Raw genomic sequence first — 22872 nt, 5'->3', positions numbered from 1 at the left:
TGAGCACCCTATAATTTGCTGCACTTCTTTGTATGTTTTCCCCTCTTCAATCAACTGTTTAATGAAATTACATTGTTCCGCCGAACAATGTTTGTAACGACCCATTTTACTTAGCAATTCAGAAGGAAATATATTTTTTAACAATGTGTGATTTGCTTCCCTTCTTCCTTCATGAAGGGTCATTAATGACACCTGTTTTTTCACAGAATGAATGAATTCTTTAATTAAACTCCACACTGCTATTATTTTGAACACACCCCTTTCAATGAATGAGTCAATTACTCAGAACAAGCAGCGTGCATGTCATGACAAATGTCACTACTACTAATAACAGTGGTTCATCAGGTTACTGATGTTGTACTGCTATTTTCTTGAACACAACTGTTAGTGCAATAAGAAAAATGTGTAAAACATATGGAATTGTTGCAAACTTGGCAGGAAAAGTATGCAAGTGCATATTATCCCCCCTTACAGTAACATAGATGGTGAGCCAATGGCCCTCAGACAGGCACACAGACTGGCCCTCCAGGACTAGAGTTGGGCAGTTGTTCTAACATCTCTAACAGCAGCCAAGCTGTACAAGAAGAAGCCTGCTGTAGCCTCTCACTGTGGCCACAAGGTGTCACTGTAGCTCACCCAGTATCCCCAAATATATATACAAAACTCCTGGGGGGTATTTCATAAAGAAGGAGTACAGATTTGGCTGGATAACTGCACTGTGTAAAATGTGGAACATGGACTGAAGAAGAGCTGTTCAGGGTTTCAGTTATCCAATGAACTCAGTAATCCTGCTTCTGGTGTGGTGACTTCAGCTAAATCTTGGCAGGTTGGCTGGGGTGGGGGGTTGTGCCACAGTGGTGATGATGCTGGTGTTCTCTACCCAGAAAGCAGCAGGCTCCCTGGCACATGCATAGCTGATGCTTGCGCCTCCAAAATATATCTTGAGGATGAGTTGCAATGGCTATGCGATGATATCATGCAGCACACCCCCGCATCTCTGACCGCCCTGCCCTTCCCCAGGTTTGACAAGCAATTTAGCAAGCTTGATTGGCCCATGTGGTGTCCTTCCCAGAATTCCACTTGGCACAAGCTGGGAGGTCAAGAGGCCTATTGTTCTGGGGTCGCTGTTGGCCTGGTAACGGTGCTTTGGCCGCATCACAAAGCAAATTAAAAACCGTGGGTGGCCAGGGGTGTTTTCAGATGGGGTTATACTTTCAAACTCTTTGTCAGGGATGCTCGTTTGCATGATTGTGTTCATCTCCACCCTGCGACAACAATCACAGCACAGGAAGGGGAGTCCTATATCGCACTATCAAATCAAGGCGAAGGTCTACATCATCTCACAGTGTGAGAAGACGTCACAGTGAACCAAACAGGCAGTCTATGATTTCGGATTTGTATTTTGATTCTTGGTTAGCACAGTAAATTTGCATTAGTGCTTTGTAGTATTTATTTATTTGTTAACCTTTATTTAATGGTACAAAGACATGTACGTTAGGCTACGTGGGGGTGGGGGGGGCATTAACAGTGCGTTGCTGCAAAAGAGCATGTGCGCTCTGTCAACTTACACTGTATGAATAAAGGATAAGAAATAGGTATACAGTGTATACTCACAATTTCAATAATCGCTTCTGCTAAATGAAGGCAATGTGATGCTGACAGCATTTGAAGTGACCTCTCCCGACATGTTGCCTGGACTTCATCAACACTATTTAAAATGATGTATTTCTGTTTTTTATTCATCTAGCACTTAGTCTTCCATTTTTACATTTCTCCCAACGAGTTGTAGCTAGCATGTCTGTATTTGTGTGTGTTTAAGAGAGTGTGTTCAGTCTGTCATTGCAAGTGTGTTGTGCGTAGTGGTGAATTGAGTGTCTGTGTGCATGTGTGAGTGTGACCGGAAGTGGGACCTTTCAGGAAGTAGAGTGGGCTCTGGACCCTCCCTGTAGGCAGAGCTTCCTGGCAGGGCACCTTCAGGACACATCTGATGACCCGTAGACCGGTCCGAGACACGCCCTACACTCACAGACCCAGAATGAACAACCTTGAAGCTGCAGCTCATGCTGTAAATATTCACTAGGTTATTGAGTACAGCTGTATCCCAATCGCTCACTCTTTTACATGTGACATGCTGGTAATCAGAAACATCTTTGGAGACATTGAAATTACTCAGGCACTGTTAACTAAGATTCACTGCACTAGCCTGATTTTAGGAGTGAATCATACAGACAGGAGCGTTTAGCTCTTTCATGGGCACGCGTAAACCCCTTGAGGGTTGAGGTTCCTCACAGCCGCCAGTCAGCCATTAAATCAACTCACCCGATGCAGAAACTTCTAGACACTCACCCGCCGTGAGAGACGCATTTATCAGTGAACAGTCGTTTTATTCTTTCAAATAACAAAAATTCTTGTTTTGACTTTAAAAAAAAGTAATTGCACTTTCAAGACAAATAACATTGAGAAAACATAAACTACATTCGACTAAAGATGTAAAAATTGTATACACGACTGTTTTGTGTTAGAAAATTGTTGTGCACTTGTAAATATAGAAAATGTAGCAAAAACAGAGATTGGCTCAGGAATAAGGGACTTCACATCCTCCGTAAACAAAAATGAATGGACAATAACAAACCACCAGTCTTGTCTTCACACATTTCTTCTAAATCTAAAAGTATTAGGATTTAGTATATAAAATACCAAATCTACAACAATATTACCATTCTTTACACTTTTTACACAAAATAAAAAAGATTTGGACATTCAGAACCCTGACCTCATCAACTCGGGGCTGGGGGGCATTCAATCAAACTGGGAGAGGGCTACTTTAACTTGGGAAACAAAATGAAGGATGTCTGGTATATTTTTTGTTTAATTACAGACCAGACAGTCACACTCACTCAGATCCGTAGCTGAGGGTTTGGGACAAAGCGCTATTGTGACTAGACTGAACACGCCCCCCGGGCCGGGGAGAGACATGCTCTGCATTGTGCAGCATTTCCTGCGGCCTGCGCAGTTCCTCAATTCCTGCTTCGCCAGGAGAAAGGAGAGACACTGCACTGAACTGTACTGCTGATACAGTATTCTCTCAGTGTTCACACAGACTTTACGCCACTCTGCAGGACACTAGGAAATGAGTGACAAGGAGGCCATTTAAAAAAAAAACCCTCACACCTCCCTCCAAAAAAACAGCCCCCGTGTCCTCTAATGTAAAAATATTGGAAAGAGGCATATGCTTGTATCCTCAGTCCTTCATTTGAACACTAAGAATGAAAGATTCCACGCTGTAATTCGTCCAGTGGGCCTAGGTCAGGAATTCATATCGGGGGGAAAAGAGACCCCATTCTGGCCAAATAAAATAAATACGATGATAGAGATCAAAAACAGTAATAAGACATAATCCTTCTGTCAGCATGGCTGCAGCATTTGGGGGCACTAGTGGGACTAGCTAAATACTAACATTTGATACCACAGGCTACGACAAAATAGCTACAGGTTCTTCCATGTGGACCTATCATTGCGATATTTTCGCTAGTGGTTGTCATTCAAGAAGCAAACATTTCATATAAATCTTGTTTTTTTCTTTTTGACTTTAAATACATAAAACATGGGGGTTGCTGGTGACCCTGCCCTTGTCGACTGTGGATGGGAGGGTTTCAGCATCGCCCAGGGTTACGGAGCGTTTAGACAACCTGCATCCGTCCATGTCTCATCCATGTCTCATCACCCTCCTGTCAAACGGTTACCCACAGTCTAGCTACACATGAAGAGTCTTCCCCTGACTCACACCTCTGCAAGCTTCACTTGTGGGCTACGGAGTGAAAAGCAAGTGGTGACATCCCCTGCAGTGCTTGCTCAGCTCACTATTAGCTGCAAATGAGCACAAGGGTATGCAACTGGACCAACCAAACTGGGGAAAAAAGTGGGGGAACATAAAAAGAACAATAAAACAAATATTACTAAATGCATATTGGGTATTTTTTACTGAAATAGGGCACTGTAAGCACTGCTTCTGGTTACGAGCCCAGCTCCTTAACCACAATGCCAGAGAGCTACCCCCATGCTACCCCCAAGACCTCATGTTTGTCGAGTCGTGAGAGGCCATTCTGATGCAGATTATAGGCTAAACCTCAGGGAGACATGCTTCACTGTGACTCATCATACAAATACAGAAACGGAGCACACAAAATGGCGGCGGGGTGAATCAGAGTTCCTTCACGAGCCTGTCTCAGCTGCTTCTATGACCCGCGGCTGAGGCGTCAGGCTGCTGACAGGAAGCTCTGAGCCGTGGAAGCACTGCTGGGATTGTGGATTGTGGATTGTTCAGTCCTCTCAGACTCTGTGCATGAGAGAAGCATCTTCAACTGCATGCACTGACACTGAGAAACAACAGATCTCACTGCAGGCACTGAAATGTGTGCATGCGTGTGTGTGTGTGTGTGCGTCTGTGTGTACACGCGTGTGTGTCTGTGCATGCCAATGTGTGTGACTGTGTGTGCTTGCGTGTGTGTATGTGTGCAGACTCAGAACATGAGGTGGCTGGCTCTGCTGCATTCCTCTGTCCTGGGGAACATTTGCCTGTGTGAGATGGATCTGCATAAAAATGTCCTTCGTTGCAAGGCTTTTACCCTCCCGGAAGACATGTGGTTTTCACCTTGAAATTATTGCCCCCCCCCCAAAAAAAAAAAAAATTCCACACTCTAAAAGCGCTAACCCCCACGCTACCCCCCAGAAGCAGTACTCTTACCCCAACCCACCCCTCTAAAACTGTCCCTAAAACTCCCCACCGTAAAACTGCTATTACGTCCCCCCCGCCCAGAAGTGTCCTGCTACCCCCCTCTACAACAGGGCCATTACAGCTATTACCCCCCCCCCCCCCCCCCTAAACTGTGAAGTGCAGCCACCCCCCTCTTAAAAAATAGTGCTGTTCCCCCCTCTCTGAAGCAGTTCTCCTAACCCCAAACCCCCCCCCCCCCCCCATCCCCAAAAAAGGAGTGCTGTTGCCCCCTGTAAAGCAGTGCCCCTGTTCAGCACGCAGTGCACACACGTTCCATGGAGTATGAGAGGTGGGAGGGGTGGGAGTGAGGGAGACAGGGGAAAAATGTGAGGCTTTTCAAAGTTCAAAGGGCAGCCTGGTCCCTCCGGAGCGGGTCACAGGTCGAGTCGAAAAGCCCCGAAGTAGCTGGAGGAGTCGTCTGCGTGTACAGCACTGGGCGAGGAGACGGAGATGAACACCTCGTCCCCCGCCTGGAGCTGGAACAGCCCGCCCTGGTACACCGAATGCAGGGCGTACTCAGCATCGGGCGCCCAGCACTTGGTGCCCACGCCCTTCAGCAGCTGGATGGGCCGGGCGTAGGACGTCTTCTTGTACACGCACTGCACCAGCTGGTGACTGCTCTGGTCGCCTTGGCCGGGCGACGGGTAGCGGAAGTACACCTGCGAGTACAGGTAGTACCGCCCTTCCCTGGGCACACGCAGCCGCCCGTTCCACAGGCTCATGTTGTGCAGGTGAGCCCCGAAACTGTGGTTGCCCCAGGACCTCAGTGGGTGACGACATGACTGGTGCAGGTCTGGCTGGGGGGCGAATACTGAGAGAGGGAGAGAGGGAGAGAGGAGGAGAAAGGGAGAGAGAGACAGTTTTAACACAACCTTTATTGTACACTGCACACCACCAATCTCATACCACCATCCCTCAGGTTAGCCCCCCAAGGCCACCAATGGCAGAAAACAGACAGAAACCGACCGCACACAAAGAACAACAGAAGAAAAACTAAGCAGAACAAAACAGTACAATGCAATCAGTAGGACAGAGAACCATTCATCGGACTGTCATCCTAGTATGCTGTTAAATACTAGTTTTCTACAAACAGATTACACACAGCCTCCCCATGGCACCATGTACCCTGAAACCCCCTTGGTCCTGCATTCCACTGCACTGCTCAAAGTCTATAGAAACTCTTGATTTGAAAAGAGGTTGAAATGTATACACATCTATGATGTTGACTATTATCCCAGCATCTTCCTTCTTCCTGCTGAGTACAGCCTGTCCCAGCAAATAATTGACTATATAGCTGAGTTTTTGTGGGTTTTTTAAGAAGGCAAGAGAAGGAGAAAGCAAGGGGAAGAGAGACGGGGAGAAGGATAGCAGGAGAGGAACAGAGAGGAGGAGAAAGAGGGAAAGATAAGGATAGCTGGAGGGACAGAGAGGAGGAGAGGAAGTGATAAGAAGCATAGAAGAAAAGGCAGAGGGAGGTAGAGGGGAAAATTTAGAAATATGATGAACGAGAGAGGAAGAAAGACAACAGACAGAAGATGGAGAAGGTGCAGACAGGAATGCTGGGAGGGGAGGAGTGTGAGGGGTAGAAAGAGGGTTAACCAAACACAAGTCACATTCCTACATCAAAATCACTATCGGACTAACCCCTGCCTAACATCACATAAACAGAACCTGCTGTGCTTTGTTTCTTTAAGGGATAGATTTAATCTCTGGATTTGGCTGGGGTGCGGACATATTTAACAGAAAAAAGGTATGTGCAGGAATTATCTGTTGAACTGGGATGAATAACAGATAACCCATTTGGTTGTAGGGAGTTTTAAACCTAGTTTTTAATTCATCTTGATCCAGCAATTTGATGTTTTAAGTTGAATTATGGATAATGATAGGGTCGTCTTGTTGCAATAATTTTTAAAACCATTCTGAATTCCTCTTGAGCCTATTTGAAGCTGTACCTTCCTTGCCACTGACATGTTTTTTATTTCAATCCATCTCTTCAGCTGAGTAGCATATAGCAGCAGTCATATAGTTCATCAGCAGGGAACGCTAAGCTGGCTAAATGCCTGCACACTACTAGTAGCTTGTGCTAGCGGAATGCTCATCTCTGCCCAAGTAATTCCAATGGTGGGAGTGATCAATACTGCTTACATTTAAACATACTGATAACTAGATAGAGCTAGAAGAAGTTTAATGTTCAAGTTAAACAATTCATGTTTTGCTGCTTGTCATGATAAAACCTTGTCGTGATTATAGGGTGCTTCTCATTTCAATGATATGAATTGTATATTATTCACTAAAGCTGTAATTCATTGTCAGCTGTGGTTGAACTGTGGAAGACAGCATGAATAATTATCGACAGTGATCCAAGCAAATACAAGTTTAAAAGTTACGTTATCCTTTGATTAAAACTCATCTATTGACCACTGCTAAGAGCTCTTTCTGTTAATTTACATTACAATGCATTGGCTAAGAGTGTCTGCTAAATGCCTTGTAATGTAATGTAATTTGGGCTGTCATGGGCCTTTGAAATCCCTTAAAGACTTGATTGGGGTGCTTGAACGTGTTTACATGTTGGTTTATGCACAATGCCAAACTTTTCCATTTAATTACAAAAAGCATTAAACAAAAACACAAACAGTTGTGATTACAATGACATCAGTCTTCTGTTTTTCCAAAGAATGCATTCGCCCTGACAATCTGGTTACAATGTAAGGGCTAGTTGTTAAATAGTTGATGTCTGATGTAAGATCTGATGTAAGATCAGTTACAAATAAGATACTTTATAAAAATAATTTTTAACTAGAAATATTGTTGGGTTAAGTTAAGGACATTTTCCATCCATTTTCACCGATGGCTAGATGCTCACTCACACACAGACATACACTCAGTGAGCACTTTATTAGGTATTTATTAGACTTATTTTTTAGACTTATTCGTCTTCTACTGCTGTAGCCTATCCACTTAAGAGGTTTGATGTGCTGTGTGTTCAGAGATGCTCTTCTGCATACCACTGTTGTAATGTGTGGTCATTTGTGTTTGAGACTGCTATGCATGAAAAGAGATCAGCAATTAAAACCACCCTGTCTGGCACCAACAAGCATTCCACGGTTAAAGTCAGTTTGATCACATTTCTTGACCATTCTGACATTTGGTCTGAAAAACAGCTGAACCTCTTGATCATGTCTGCATGCTTTTATGCATTTAGTTGCTGCCACATTATTGGCTGAATAAATATTTGCATTAACAAACTGGTGTACATGTCGACCTAATAAGGTGCTCAGTGAGTTTATATGCATAGTTTTTAGTTTTTTTTTTGTATATGCACAGTTTAATAGCACACAAACACACACACATTCAGTGACACATTCAAGTGCACACACACCTTGCAGACCGCTGTCCCGGAGTGTGAGGTGGGCGGAGGGTCGTGGGGATGTAGCACTGGTACTGACGTGATTGATGCGAGGCTGAGCTTGGGCTTCTATGGGGCACAGCACAGGACAATCAGCCGTTACACAGACACCCCAAAAACCTACTGCTCTATTGGCCTAACACCACAAAAACCTACTGCCCCATTGGCCTAACACCCCAAAAACCTACTGCCCTATTGGCCTAACGCCCCACAAACCTACTGCCCTATTGGCCTAACGCCCCACAAACCTACTGCCCTATTGGCCTAACGCCCCACAAACCTACTGCCCCATTGGCCTAACACCCCAAAAAACATACTGCCCCATTGGCCTAACACCCCAAAAGCCTACTGCCCCATTGGTCTAATACCCCAAAAACATACTGCCCCATTGGCCTAACACCCCAAAAGCCTACTGCCCCATTGGCCTAACACCCCAAAAGCCTACTGCCCCATTGGCCTAACACCCCAAAAACCTACTACCCCATTGGCCTAACACCCCAAAAACCTACTGTATCACCACACAGACCTGACATCTCAAAACATTCTACCCCATACATCTGTAAACTCAAAAATCCAGATCCTATAGCCTAAAATCTATTGTACTACCCTATAAGTCTGATACCCAGATATCTCTACCCCACAGTGTGGATAGTAAGGCCTAAATAAGTGTGTGAGAGAGAAAGAAAGAGAGCGAGCAAAATAACAAGAAAGACATTGTGCAATAGACAGCCTTCCTGCCGTGTAGGCTATAAGTCTTACCTTGAAATGTGTATTTGGAAACAATGTTCTCAGTCACCTGAAAGAGAAAAGAGGCCCACTGAGAACTGCTGACAGGTAATGACAGATAACAGTAGGGGGTAGCAGGTAATGTCAAGGTGATGGTGCCTATGGAGGTTGGCTCCCTTCCAGTATACTATACAGCAGTATACTACCTATGTCTTAATCCTGAACCTGAAACCTCTGTTCTACACTTCTTTTAGAAATCCCGCCAATTAGACAGGAAAGCCTCCTCAAGGGTATTCTTGTGCAGCTGAGAGAACCCATCAGTCATTATCAGATCAGAGATACTATTATGGGCTGTCTGAGACTGTGAACATACATAACCTTGCACAAGTGGTGCTACGGGGCGGCACGGATGGTGCAGTGGGTAGCACTGCCGGCTCACAGCAAGGAGGTCCTGGGTTCGAATCCCCGTCGGCCGGGGCCTCTCTGTGCGGAGTTTGCATGTTCTCCCCGTGTCTGCGTGGGTTTCCTCCGGGTACTCCGGTTTCCTCCCACAGTCCAAAGACAAGCAGGTTAGGCCGATTGGAGAGTGAGTGAATGGTGCGTGTGCCCTGCGATGGACTGGCGACCTGTCCAGGGTGTATTCCTGCCTTTCGCCCAATGTATGCTGGGATAGGCTCCAGCCCCCCTGCGACCCTGATCAGGATAAGCGGGTTCAGATAATGGATGGATGGATGGAAGTGGTGCTACGGCCACAACTCAACAACTCCCAAGTGCAACCTCATTCTCTAGCTGCTATAGTGGCAGTGTTCGATCTGCAGGCTCACTGCGTATCCTGCTGCCCCCTGCTCCTCATCATAGAGCTGCAATGAACAACCGAGTTTCCCTCACACTGATATACACTGAGCTGCTCATTCTCGCCGAGTTTCCCTCACACTGATATACACTGAGCTGCTCATTCTCGCCAAGTTTCCCTCACACTGACATACACTGAGCTGCTCGTTCTCGCCGAGTTTCCCTCACACTGATATACACTGAGCTGCTCGTTCTCGCCGAGTTTCCCTCACACTGATATACACTGAGCTGCTCGTTCTCGCCGAGTTTCCCTCACACTGATATACACTGAGATGCTCGTTCTCGCCGAGTTTCCCTCACACTGACATACACTGAGCTGCTCGTTCTCGCCGAGTTTCCCTCACACTGATATACACTGAGCTGCTCGTTCTCGCCCCCGGTCACTGTGGTCACTCTGCTCTGCCTAAGCAAGGGGGACCCTCATGAGAGGCCAGCTGCAGTGCATGCAGAGTCAAGCAAATGTTTCCAACAATCAGATGTACCTCAATCTCCATTTTGTTTTATAAAAAATATTTAAACGCCGTTACGGTTACGAAATTGAATATCGTGCTTTGTAATTTCAGTAACTATTTGGATTCTGCCCAACTTTAGACTCATGAATGTCTACCAGAGACTCTTATCAAATTCTGACTCACTCGCATTGCAATGAGATAATTTCTTTAATGTTATATAACATGGAAAATATTTTGTCATTTTTCCATGACATGGCGCCCCTGGAGATGGCGTGTGCAGATGTATTTTATACTGGTTTTGATTAGATGCTCGCCTACACTGTAGAGCGACTTCACCTTAGCTAACTTGGAATGGTGTTTTATTCCCTGACTGGAAAATAAAATTTGCAAATCTAGGTTTGTGCATGTAAGTGATGAATATATATCTGTAAAAACACAATTAATAATGACAAGCTTTCCCAATTATGGAATCAAATGTTATATGTTGCAAATTTACTTTCACCAATATATTTCACAGATGCTAAATATTCTATTGCTAAACATATTTTAATTTATTCACTCAAATAACCTGCAGCCATTTTTCTTCATTGTATTGAGTGACAATAATTAAGATATATTTTAGTTTCTCCCAAGAAAATATAATATAATAACTTATGGCTGACTAGAGATAGGAGAAGTCTACTAAGCAATCAAAGGGGTAAATCAAATGGCCTTTCTAACCACAGCTATTATATAGGGTGAGTGGTCTGTCAAACAAATGAAAAATGAAGTATGGTAAATATGCAATATGCAAAAAAAGAAAAGAAAAAAAAAAGGCTTCATTAAGTTTATGAATGTATGTAACTGAATGTACACTCAGTGAGCACTTTATTAGGTATTAGGTAATTTATTAGATTTATTTTTCAGACTTCTACTGCTGTCGCCTATCCACTTAAGAGTTATGATGCGTTGTGTGTTCAGAGATGCTTTTCTGCGTACCACTGTTGTAATGTGTGGTTATTTGCATTACTGTCACCTTCCTGTCAGCTTTGACCAGTCTGCCCATTCTCCTCTGACGTCTCTCATTAACAAAACGTTTCTGTTTGCAGAACTGCTGCTCACTGGATTTCTTTCTTGGAGTTTTTGGCATCATTCTTTGCAAGGTCTAGAGACTAGTGTGTGTGAAAAATCCCTGGAGATCAGCCGTTTCTGAGATACTCAAACCACCCCGTCTGCTACCAACAATCATTCCACGGTCAAAGTCACAACTGAATCGACATGACTGTATGCATTGCACTGCTACCACACAATTGGTCGATTAGATAATCGCATGAATAAGCGACTTGAGACAGCGTCTTGGTGACAGAGACTAGGACACTGCAGCTTGAGGACAGCGACCTGGAACAGGGACTTGGAAACGGTGACTTGCACACAGGACAGCGACCAGGAGACATGGCGACCAGGAGGATGGCGGCTGCTCAGTTGGTGAGGGTCTGTGCGCTTGCTGACTGCGGCTCGTTCCTCGGCCCAGCTCCGCGCTCAGCCGGTCTCTGGGCAGCCGGCCCAGTCAGAAACCAGACTCCGAGCAATAAGGCCAGTCTCGCATGCCACGCGTCGGGGGCTTTCTGAGGCCGCGCTCCTTACGCTGCCAACTGGACGGCCCTTCGTGAACCTCCCCAGCACACAGGCCCTCGACGCCGTACCTTGGGGACGGGTGTCATAAAACACACCAATGAGCAAAGCTGAGCGCAGTACAAATCCCCCGCTCTCCCCCACATTCTCTTCTTTTTGTCAAGGTTTCGAACAGCGTGTCTTGACGGCAGCGCTACATTTCTCTGTTTGACACTGTGTTCCTCAATGTGACACAGTGTGTGACAGGATGAAAGGGATGCCTGCCCAGTAAATTAGAGCTCAAAAGAAAGGAATCTGGATTCAAGGCCATTTCATTTCGGTTTTAATATTCTGCAGGAGGAGTCTGCCGCCGCAAGATGGACAGAGGATCTCCTGTCAGTCTGCTACCCTCAGGCGTGCGCACACATTCACAATGGCAGGCAGCGGCATTAGCACACGCGCGCTCACAGACTCAGGAGCGGGCCCACGGCGGGAGAGGGAGAAGCCGCAGCTGTCCAGAAACCCCCGGCCCCCGACACCCTCGCCAGGGCGCAGGGGTATCACTCTGAAGCCTTCCTGTGGCCGCTCCTTCCCCTCTCAATCAGAAGGGGAAAAAAACACACAGATGAAGACCAGATGTGTGGCAAGGATCTGAATGCGAGGCACGCAGACAAAGACCATATGTGTGGCCAGGGATCGGAATACGAACGTAACATTAACGTTGTGTCCTGTAATCTCTCATTCTGCAGTAATAACTGCCAGGTGTTCGGCTCTGTGGAGCATTCTCCCTGTGCTGTTACCCAGAGACCAACAGCTCAGCTGCATAGTCAAATAGGCCTACACGGGCCAACTGATCGTTTTGTCACTTGTTTTTTTTTCATGACTGATCCCGGGACTGTGGTTAATGGCAAGATAAGCAGTGTACTGTATGTTTCTACAGCTACAGATAGGGGCCCAAAGCCGCCGTGCTGTAAAATCCAGCAATGCCAGCTTTACCAGCTTGAAAATAATTGAGCTAGTAAAGCAGGTCATGAGCTGTCCTCATATCGCTCAGGCTAGCCAAGGTAGGTTCCGTGATATCTGTACGCTAACGTTACCATATTTTCGTTGGAGTGTCGTGATCGCCTTGATGGGTGGCTGCCCATAAACCATTCTAAGGGTGGAGTGTGAGCACCCGTTACCTTCTGGGTAACACAGGCTGGAGATTCAAGCCAAACAATTCCAGTTTTGCCCCATATTTAGGATACGGCTACACTGACAGTGATTTTAAAAGTACCTACACACATAATTTAAGTATTTAATCCAAATAAGCTCAACTGAAAAAAGCGTGACAGTGCTACTTTAATTAATAATAACATCAATAAAATGTACCATCGAATGTATTAAAACTTTATGTGAATTGTAATTAAACTCTGACCAACTAAAAAAAGAAAAAACAGTTATTTCAGCCAACTCATAAATTTCTCAAAGCCTTAAGGATTTTTTACCCCATGCAAGTTTGGGTTGTTATTTTTTGTTTTCCCAATAAATGCACGGCCCATGTTGCCGGTATTATGTGCATTCCTGTGTTTGGTGGCTTTTGAATGATCACTCCACTCTTTTCTCCAGAGTTTTCTGCTGCCTTGCAAATGGTGGAGAACATGGACAGTGATGTAAGTGCATGAGTGTATAATATAGAAAGCCAACACAAAATAGCACCAGATCCTTGTATTTTTTAATGGCTGAAGAAAAATTAAATGCAAAGAAGCTCCTTCTTAAAAAACGGTGGGATCTCATTAGAGACTTTCACAAGAAGTCAGGTTCATCTCCATAAACAGAAGATGGGACCAAGGCTCAAAGCTGCTGTGGGTGGCTCTTAACATCATGACTGATCAGGTCAGGAATGTGCATCAGCATGCTTGGTATATGCTATTATTGTGGTTACGCAATGCAATATGTTGGAGTTTAAATCTGTTGCATGACTGTTATATTATCACTGTGGTTACTGCATGAATTGTTAATATGTCTGATGTTTAATGTGTGCTGGAGCTAAGCTGTAACATGTTGAACTGCCACCACCCTGGCTGTGTGGTCATTAAACTATCTGAATCTGAATCTGATGAGCTGAAGCAGCTGAGTAGGGCAAGGCTTCCCGCTGTTTTGGCTGTGCGGAGTTTGGACACATACCTTCCTGTGTCCAGAGAAAGAAAGAGGCCATACTGGGACAAGAAGCAGCTCCAGGTGAGTCCAAGGAGCAGTGTGAAAATGAAATGAAGCACCTCTTCCAAATGCACAACATATCACTAAGCTAGACGACTGATGGAGGATATGACTCCTTAGAGGTGCACGACAAAAACATGCACATTGCAGGGAAACAAAATAAGTGACTATGACAATGGAGGGAGTACTTTACTGGTGAGCATACATGGTAGCAAGTAACCAAAATGATCATGAAGCTGCTAACTTGAGACTAACTCATTGTACATCAACCCAGCATGCTACATGCTACCCAGCTGGATAATTACAGAAGCAGTCCGGGTGAAGAACCTTCCTCACCGTCCCACCTAGGCAATGGAAGGCAAAAACCTGCCTATAGAACTCCTGCACCACACAGGGAGGAATGAATAATAACCTACCGAATGCTTCTAGTTTTATTATTAGTTGTGTTGGATTCTTCATTATGAAAAAAATAATCAAGTGATGGGCTTTAAAGCAGCTTCACTAAGTTAGAACAGGTAGAAGCAGAGGCAAAAAGTGAGCTTGGGACAGACTAAACCATGTGTGAGATGGAACTGCCCTCTTTGTACCCACCTTGGATATGTAGGCCTTGATGCCCTCTGCCAATTTAATACAGGGCTCCCCAAACAGCTGGGCCAGGTTTGGGGGGATCTCCTGATCCTTGTCCAGGGCATTCAGCAGGCCCAGGCACCGAAGCTCCTCTGTCACCCCCTGGGTCTTCACCTGCAGGCCACAAAGCAAAGCTCATGTGACAGCCCAAACACAGCCATAGCATAGCTGAAAACCGTCCTTTTCAGTTGGATTATAAAGCTGGATTTCCCCCTCCCCCCAACCAGACCAAAACAAATATAAATGTTTTGTACAATGGTGCAAAACTGGCAATTGTCAATCAGGAAAGTAAATTAAGAGCCACATTCATAACATTCAGAAATATCACTATGTTTATTGATGATGAAGCACCAATGTTTCTGCAAAAACCCATACTCCATGAGGGCATCCCAGTGAATCCTCAATCCTTCCATGTTTGCGCTAAAATGCCACTCTTTGTTCATTAACACAAAGAGGCAGTGGCAGTGGATCACCCTGCTGTTGTTATCAGGTATTTGGAGATAGCGTGAAGTGAAAGAGGAAAACATTCCCAGAAGCAGATGACCGCTCTGCTTGATACTGATATTGAGAAATACGGTGGAGTAAATTGTTTTCATGCAAGTGTTGTCATGCTGTTGGCCTGCATGCAGTCATTCTGGGCAAATGGAAGCAGCAAACATCTTGTATCATCCTCTGGCAGACCAACACAGACACCCTCCCATCCCTAAACTTAGCTCAGAGGCCTGTATATAAACTAGTCTTGAGGCGTCTGTTAGTTTACAGTGCAAGCATAAACTACACCAATTCCTCCATTTCTCTATCTGTCTGGGATTGATCTGTCCTTGCTAGGGGAATTCAGATTCTTCTTATGCCCATATAAGTCACCGCATCAGGAACCTCCAGTCCCAAAACAAAATTCAAACAAATGGTAAATGGCAGGCATTTATATAGTGCCTTTATCCAAAGCGCTGTACAATTGATGCTTCTCCATTCACCCATTCATACACACACTCACACACCAACGGCAATTGGCTGCCATGCAAGGCACCAACCAGCTCATCAAGAGCAATTGGGGGTTAGGTGTCTAGCTCAGAGACTTTGTTTTCCACCGTATGGTATGTACATAAAAATAAATAAAGCAAAACACTATCATTACGCTCTTTATTCGAAAATTCCCTGCTTTCAGCAAAAAATTTACCACGTTAATCTCACCACCACGATTGTCCCGGACCATATAAAATGCATTGGCATTTACCGTTTACCGTTTACCGTTACATACAAAATATGTCAAATTGTACAGAGACCTGTATTGGTCTAAAAGTAAAATCATTAGACCAATTGCCTATGGTAAAATAGACCCGGTGTTATCATATTATATAAGGCAAAAATTGTGTCACCATGGAATTCTTAACAGCAGCATATTTACAGATTTCATGCCAATCAAGTCTATTAGGCATAAGCCATAGGGAAGAGGGATTAAGAATGATCATTTCAACCGATGCATTTTAAAAAATGACACACGATCGACAAGCATGCCTGGATGTAAACTAAAGAGATTTGACTAAAGATTTCTGCAACTGTGAGGTTACACTGCACAATGTCAATGTCAATGTAAATCCCTAATTTGGCAATTAGGCAATTATCCGATTACAATGTTGACATTTAACTATTGAGATGGCCCAAAATAAAGTTTGAAAATGCTATTAAATTAGAAAAAAAAAGATATGACCCCTAGCAATCCAAGCAGTATCCGTTAACCGGTTAACCGGTTAAAAAATGGGATGGTAACCATTTACAAAAACTGATAATTTATCCCTAGTGCCCATGTTTTGGAGTTTTTTTGCAGAGGGCTAGGGAAGGCTCTGCATTATCAATCCCACCAGTTCCTCATTTAAATCCTACTATAAAGCCAAAGGACTTTCTCCTTCAGAACAACAAGATCCAAACAACCCGTTAATCACAAGCTCGGTTTTAATGCATTAGCACACTATTTCACCATGAGTGCTATATGCGTATTCTTGTTTACCTGAGGTGATCACACTGTGTATGGACCTGCTCAGAGACTGCAGGTTAACATATCTGTTCAGGTTTGTGGGGACAGGCAGGTGGGTGGGGTTTTGGTCTGAGGTTTTGGGATGGGGTTTGGGGGAAGGTGTATGGAATAGGCTGGAGGATGCAGTGTTTGTGGATGGGTTTGGAGTACACTCTCAGAAATAAAGGTTCAAAAAGTGCCTAAAAGCCAGCCATATATAATTAGTTTGCACCTGTTTTGCTTGGAAAAAATACTAATTTGTACCCAAAGAGAGCATAACTGTACTTTCATGGAAATTTGATCCTTGAAGAACAAAAATGTACATCCATTGTCACTTTATTTCTGAGAGTGTAGATTCTGGGGTTGGGCTTGGGGTGAAGGTATTGGTTTTAATATGGGGATGGATAGGGTTTGAGCAAGGAGGGATCAAGGGGCATCTGGAAAGGTTAAGGAAGACATTAATATTTGCAAATATCTAGTACCCCCCTCTGTAAGTTTATGTTTTACTATATTTTCTTTTCATGTATTACTGATATTATAACTCATTGTTGTTTTTCCCCTTACTCACACAATTTGTAGAAACATCTAACCTTGTAATGAAGACATGAAATGTCTTAACATGATGTGAATTTCACAGGGTGGCCTGTAGCCTAGTGGTTAAGGTAAATGACTGGGACCCGCAAGGTCGGTGGTCCTAATCCTGGTGTAGCCACAATAAGATCCACATAGCTGTTGGGCTCTTGAGCAAGTGCCTTAACCCTGCATTGCTCCAGGGGAGGACTGTCTCCTGCTTAGTCTAATCAACTGTACGTCGCTCTGGATAAGAGCGTCTGCTAAATGTCAATAATGTAATATTAAATAAAAAATAACCAATGTGCTCACAGTGGATCTGTAGTTCCTCACACTGTCCTTACAATTGTACCCTGTCCCTGTGAAATAAATCAAACAAAAGACTGTGCACGACCCTCCAGAACTCTGTGTGGTACCACAAGAAAGGGACTGCATATTTTAGGTTGCCCAGGCAATGTGGTTACCATGACACCAAGTTTATTTTGTTTAGGCTGGCAGCCAGGGTTAACATGCACAGAGGATGAGAGATAGCCTGGTTTTTTGTGTTCTGGGTTCACCCGTGGGACACAATAAGAGAGGACAACCAAACTTGTTTTACAACGGAGAAACAATGCACAACTGGATTTTCACTCTGCAGAGGGGGTTAATAAGGCCAGTGTGGCAGATGGGATATGGGGGGGGTAGGTTTCAACATTTCTTCCAGTCTCGCATTCCTTACTTCCGGCTTCTCTCAATAGTTAAATGTTGTAAAGCACTATTCTTACGAATTACCACTAATCTAGATATTGTACAGTAATAATCCAATGAATACACTTACTGTCTGTCTAACTAACAAACTAACAGTCACTTTAATTGGGTAGTTTAGATTTATCATGTAACTAACTCACTAACATAATCTCTTAGCTTTATGCGCTGCTCTACAACTCCACCTCCCTATGCTATCCCTGATTACTTGCTTAGTTTCAGTAAAGTGTTCGCACCTGTCTCTTACTATCACTATGTCTTCACTCTATGCAAATGTCTACTCCCTAATCCGGAGCCGTATGTTTTACATGTGTGTTTACGTGCATCCAGTCCGCGTTTTCGTCTCCCCCTGTTATTGTATCATTACCCTATTATGTTTCCCACCTGTTGTCTATTTGTTTAGCCCAACTTTCTCCCGAGGCCCACCTAGATTGTCACCTTCCCTCATGTATTTAAACCTCAGTCTCCGCTGTGTACTTTGTCAGAACGTTCATCGTTTTCAGTGCCGAGTTCCTTGTATGCCTGATTATTGAGATTCCTTACGACACCCCTTTAATTTGTTTTCCGAGTTTGCCCTCTTGCCCTCTTGTTCTGGTTACCCATCTGTTTCTTTGGTTTTTGGTTATTTGCATGGTTTTTTCTACTATTCTTTTGCTCTCTGTTTTGGGCATTGTCTGTGGATCTCTTGGCTTTGAACATGGACTGATTAAACAACCTCAGTGCCGTACATAACATAATGTTGCTATATCACAAACTGTAAAGGTATCTGGCCTGTCTGTAGCTGCCTGTAAGCTTGTTTTAGTCTATTCTGGCACAGTTTAAAGTGGATTAATTTTTGGAATAGTTTAGTCTAATGACTTTGTCTAATGAAGTGGGGTGACATTGGAGCAGTTGTTGGAGGGTTGCCGGTTCAATCCCGCCCTAGGCGAGTCAAAGTGTCCCTGAGCAAGACACCTAACCCCCAATTGCTCCTTACTAGCAGGTTGGTGCCTTGTATGGCAGACAATCACCGTGTGTGTGTGAATGGGTGAATCAGAAGTCCAAACAAGGCAGAGGTACAGGTATCCACAAAAACCAAAGAAGAGTCCAGGGAAGCAGGCAGGGGTCATAAACAGGAAATCCAGATACAAAAATCAACTAAACAAGATGGAATGCCACAAGGCCAAGGGCTCGGGAACAAGGGGGCCAGAACTGGGGGGGGAAAGAATAAAAGGGCTCAGGACTCAATAAACAGGACAAGACGAACTAGCCAGGTGCAACTGAAAAGGACAGGTATAAATACACAGGGGAATGAGAGTCATGGGGCATGGGAGTGAGGGCAGTCTAACAAATGAACATCAGGTGAGACACATGAAAGGGTAATAGCACAATAACGAGGGGGAAACAAAAACGCGGACTGGATTCACGAAGACACACATGTAATACAGACGGCTCCGGACTAGGAAGTAGACAATTACACAGAATCAGGAGATGTAGAGATATGCAGAGATAGGTGTGAATACTTTGCTGAAACGAGCAAGTAATCAGTGATAGAATAGGGAGGCGAGTTACAGAACAGAATTGAGACTGGAGATGCGTTAGTAAGTTAGTTAAGTGATTTAAATTACAAATACCCAAAACTAGTGAATGTTAGTTTGACAAACATATTAGTGTGTTAGTATAATTAGTACTATACAAATTCTATGTTAGTTGGGATTCGTATAATAGTGCTATCTACAAACATGAAACGGAGAAAAAGCAGGAAGTAAGGAATGCAAGATTGGAAGGTTGAACCCTGGAACTACTGTAAACACCCAAATAGTGGAGCATGCAGACAGGGGAGTGACTCAGGCTCGTAAACATTCAGACTCAGATATCACAGGGGAATATGAAAAATAATACATACAAAAATAACGATAATAAACAATGATAAACTAACAGACAGAACTCAGGAACATAACAGAAAGAAACCACAGGCGTACTGAGAAACAGACATCAAACAGGTCGACCAAGGAAAATAACAGCAGTTTATGACAGAAACATTGTGAGAGCTGTGAAAAACATCAGTCAGTGAAATCACACAATATCCACAGGGCAGGTGAAGGTATTTCAATCAACCATTCAAAGAAGACTTCGATAGCAGCAATATAGAAGCTTAAACTCCCCAAAACAAACAACTGAAAGAGGCTGCAGTAAAATCCTAGACAAGCATCAAAAAATAAGAATGCAACAGTTTGGTGTGTCAATGGGTTGCAGGCTACCAAATATTAAGTGTTATTTACTTTCATTTACTTAAATACTTTCTGTTCCAATACTTTTGCTCACCTAAAAATTGGGTGGTCTGACACCAAAGGTGCTATGTCCTAAGTAGTTTAACACATCTAGGTGTAAATATCAGGAAATAAAAGCTGAAATTCTGAACTCTTGTCTCATGTTCATCATTTAACCAGTGCAAATAAATGCCAATTTAACCAATCCAATGGATGTCAATCATGCATCTGGGGTTCCAAAAAGGAGATATAACATTAGTTTTACTAATACACTAATTTGACTTGACAGTAACGGCCAAATTCGATTGTGGCATTCATTTTGTTTATGCAAAGAGATAAATATGTAAGAAACTACACAGACTGCTGTTTTTTACTTTAAGTTACTTATTCTGTGGCATTCTTTTTTTAAAAACAGCGTTATACTGCCAAACAAATGATAAAGTCGACTTATGTCCACAGTTCCCCTGTACACAGGCTACAGGTTTCCAGCAGCAATAACAGGTATTTCCAATGTGGTGTTTCTCACAGTGCTTCTTGTTATTGCAGGTTGTGCTTTTTCTTTCATTTTCAAAATATATAGCGTAGTTTTGTTTTATTTTGCTGAGCAAGTCTAGGGTAAACCGCCGTCTGCATTGGAGGTGATAATTTATCTATATAAGCACGTGGATATGGAAGATATTACGCTTGCGTCAAAGAATGTAGCTGACGTTAGATTGCGGTTATAATTGTTTATCAGAACATTCACCTAGACGTGCAAATAAACAACATCTAGCAAAAACCATTGGTCACATTTCCTGTCAGACGAATGTTTGTCTACTCCATTCATGTTCGCGCCTGGTCTCTGCCACTTGCCGCTTCTGTGTGGTCTAAATTGTACTGCATTTAGTAAAATTATCTTCCAGTCGGTAGCCAGTGGACATACTGTGGTTAAGAAAGAGAGCTAGGCTACAACAATAATGTTTAGAATTAACTGACAGATTGAGGTTTCACTAAATTGGTTGGGAACATCTGCATTTAGCAAACACAAAAAGGCATTATTCGGCCCCTCTTCAATTAAAGTTGAATTATCGGAAGCCTTTAAAACAGGTGAGTTTTAAGTCTGAAAAATCACTTGGTAATGTGGACTTGAAAACATGCACAAAGCCAGCTTTGAGTCCTTCTGACTCATCTGATCATTAATCACCAGGGCTATAGGCTATAGCCCATTATGGGGGGCATGGGTGACTGATGGGCCAGCGTACATCAGGTAGCAGCCAATCCGCGTAGGCTACTTTAACTTTCGCTTTAAATATTTAAAAAATTATCTTATTTTAATTCCTCTTTAGATATGCCTGTCACAAAAGATATCAGGAGCAGTGGGGTAGCTACACCAGGAGCAGTCCGGTGACTGAACATGTGTCTGACAAGCCGCCTCTAAATGCCTGAATCTTAGGAAAGATAAAAAATTTATGTTTCTTATTTTGCCCAAATTGCAATGCCCAATAATATAATATATGGTGTGTTTTTTGTCTAAACGCCGGTTGAATAACCATATGTTTAACAATACAGAGCGAAAGTTTGTACCAGCCAGTGTTTTACACAGACTGACATATTTGACCAAATTTACAGCTGATCTTTTCATAAGAATTCAAAATAACACAGATGCAACGCGACTCAAACAGCTGAGACCAAGCACATGCAAATCAATTATTGTGTAGAGAGTGATCACTCTCCACTCTGCCATTCCAATGCCATGCGTTGACACGTTAATGCGTAAATGGCCAGGCAACGGACTCGACTGGAAACCAACGCTCGATTCAACAACACATCTGTTGGATATGTGCCTAGTAAAATCAGTTTTAACAGTTATGAATCTAATAGGGAGCAACGTCTTAAGAGTTAAAAGTAATACTAACTCGCATATGTCAATGTTGTTCACGTTTTTGCCTACGTTTGTAGTAAACTTTATTTTTCAAAGGGATGCATTAAACGAAAAAAATAAGAAACACGTAGCCTACTGCCTACATTGCAAGAGAGAGAGATCATTTTAGCAATGAATACAAAGGGATTCATGGCCATATGGAGAACAATAGGGCGATTTTAGGCAGCTCCTCTCTCTACAACTAAACACGTAGCCTATATGTTTTGAAAGGTAAAATAGCCACATAAATAATGCACACAACTTTGGCATGCAGACGAAAGTCAGTATAATTAAATTATAAAAGATTAGGTTACCAATACATGTTTTCTACGTTAGTTTACACATTGTAACGAGGACGTGTAACATTTCAGAATGAACTACATCATTCAATGTTTTACATAACGCAGCTGAAGCAACGGTAGGCTAAATCTTTAAATAAGTAAAGCAACTCTTTTTCCTTAATTTTGACAATAAAGTATACATTCGATCATTTACTGACAATGTATGGCCCTATACATACTTTCATTCGTTTAATCTTATCTTACCTGAGATATTGACATATTTAGGTAGACGAAGAGTCCTGTGGTCGAAGCTATTTGCAGTACGACCACGACGATAACCACCATAGCTACGCACAACTTGGACGGAGCATCTCGCCGATTGTTCGCTGATGCCATCATGTAAGATGAAGATTCACTACTGACGGATCTGAAATATTCTTGGCTTGTCTGCGTTTCCATCGCATTCCTATCTAATGAGCGAAAACAAGCGG

At 43.4% G+C, this 22872-nt stretch overlaps 1 protein-coding gene across 1 annotated transcript; it reads right to left on the bottom strand.

The window, feature by feature from the left end:
- Positions 1–5005: 5005 nt before the first annotated feature.
- On the bottom strand, positions 5006–22872 carry LOC133132249 (tumor necrosis factor ligand superfamily member 10-like). The gene is made up of 5 exons (XM_061247579.1): positions 22646–22872; positions 14591–14740; positions 8940–8976; positions 8154–8249; positions 5006–5585 (listed from the first exon to the last, which is right to left on the bottom strand). The coding sequence occupies exons 1-5, from the start codon at positions 22838–22840 to the stop codon at positions 5149–5151; spliced, it is 915 nt and encodes a 304-aa protein (XP_061103563.1). The 5' UTR covers positions 22841–22872; the 3' UTR covers positions 5006–5148.

The sequence above is a fragment of the Conger conger genome, chromosome 7 (genome assembly GCF_963514075.1).
Source record: "Conger conger chromosome 7, fConCon1.1, whole genome shotgun sequence".
Classification (NCBI taxonomy): domain Eukaryota; kingdom Metazoa; phylum Chordata; class Actinopteri; order Anguilliformes; family Congridae; genus Conger; species Conger conger.
This window is presented reverse-complemented; position numbering and strand designations above follow the sequence as displayed.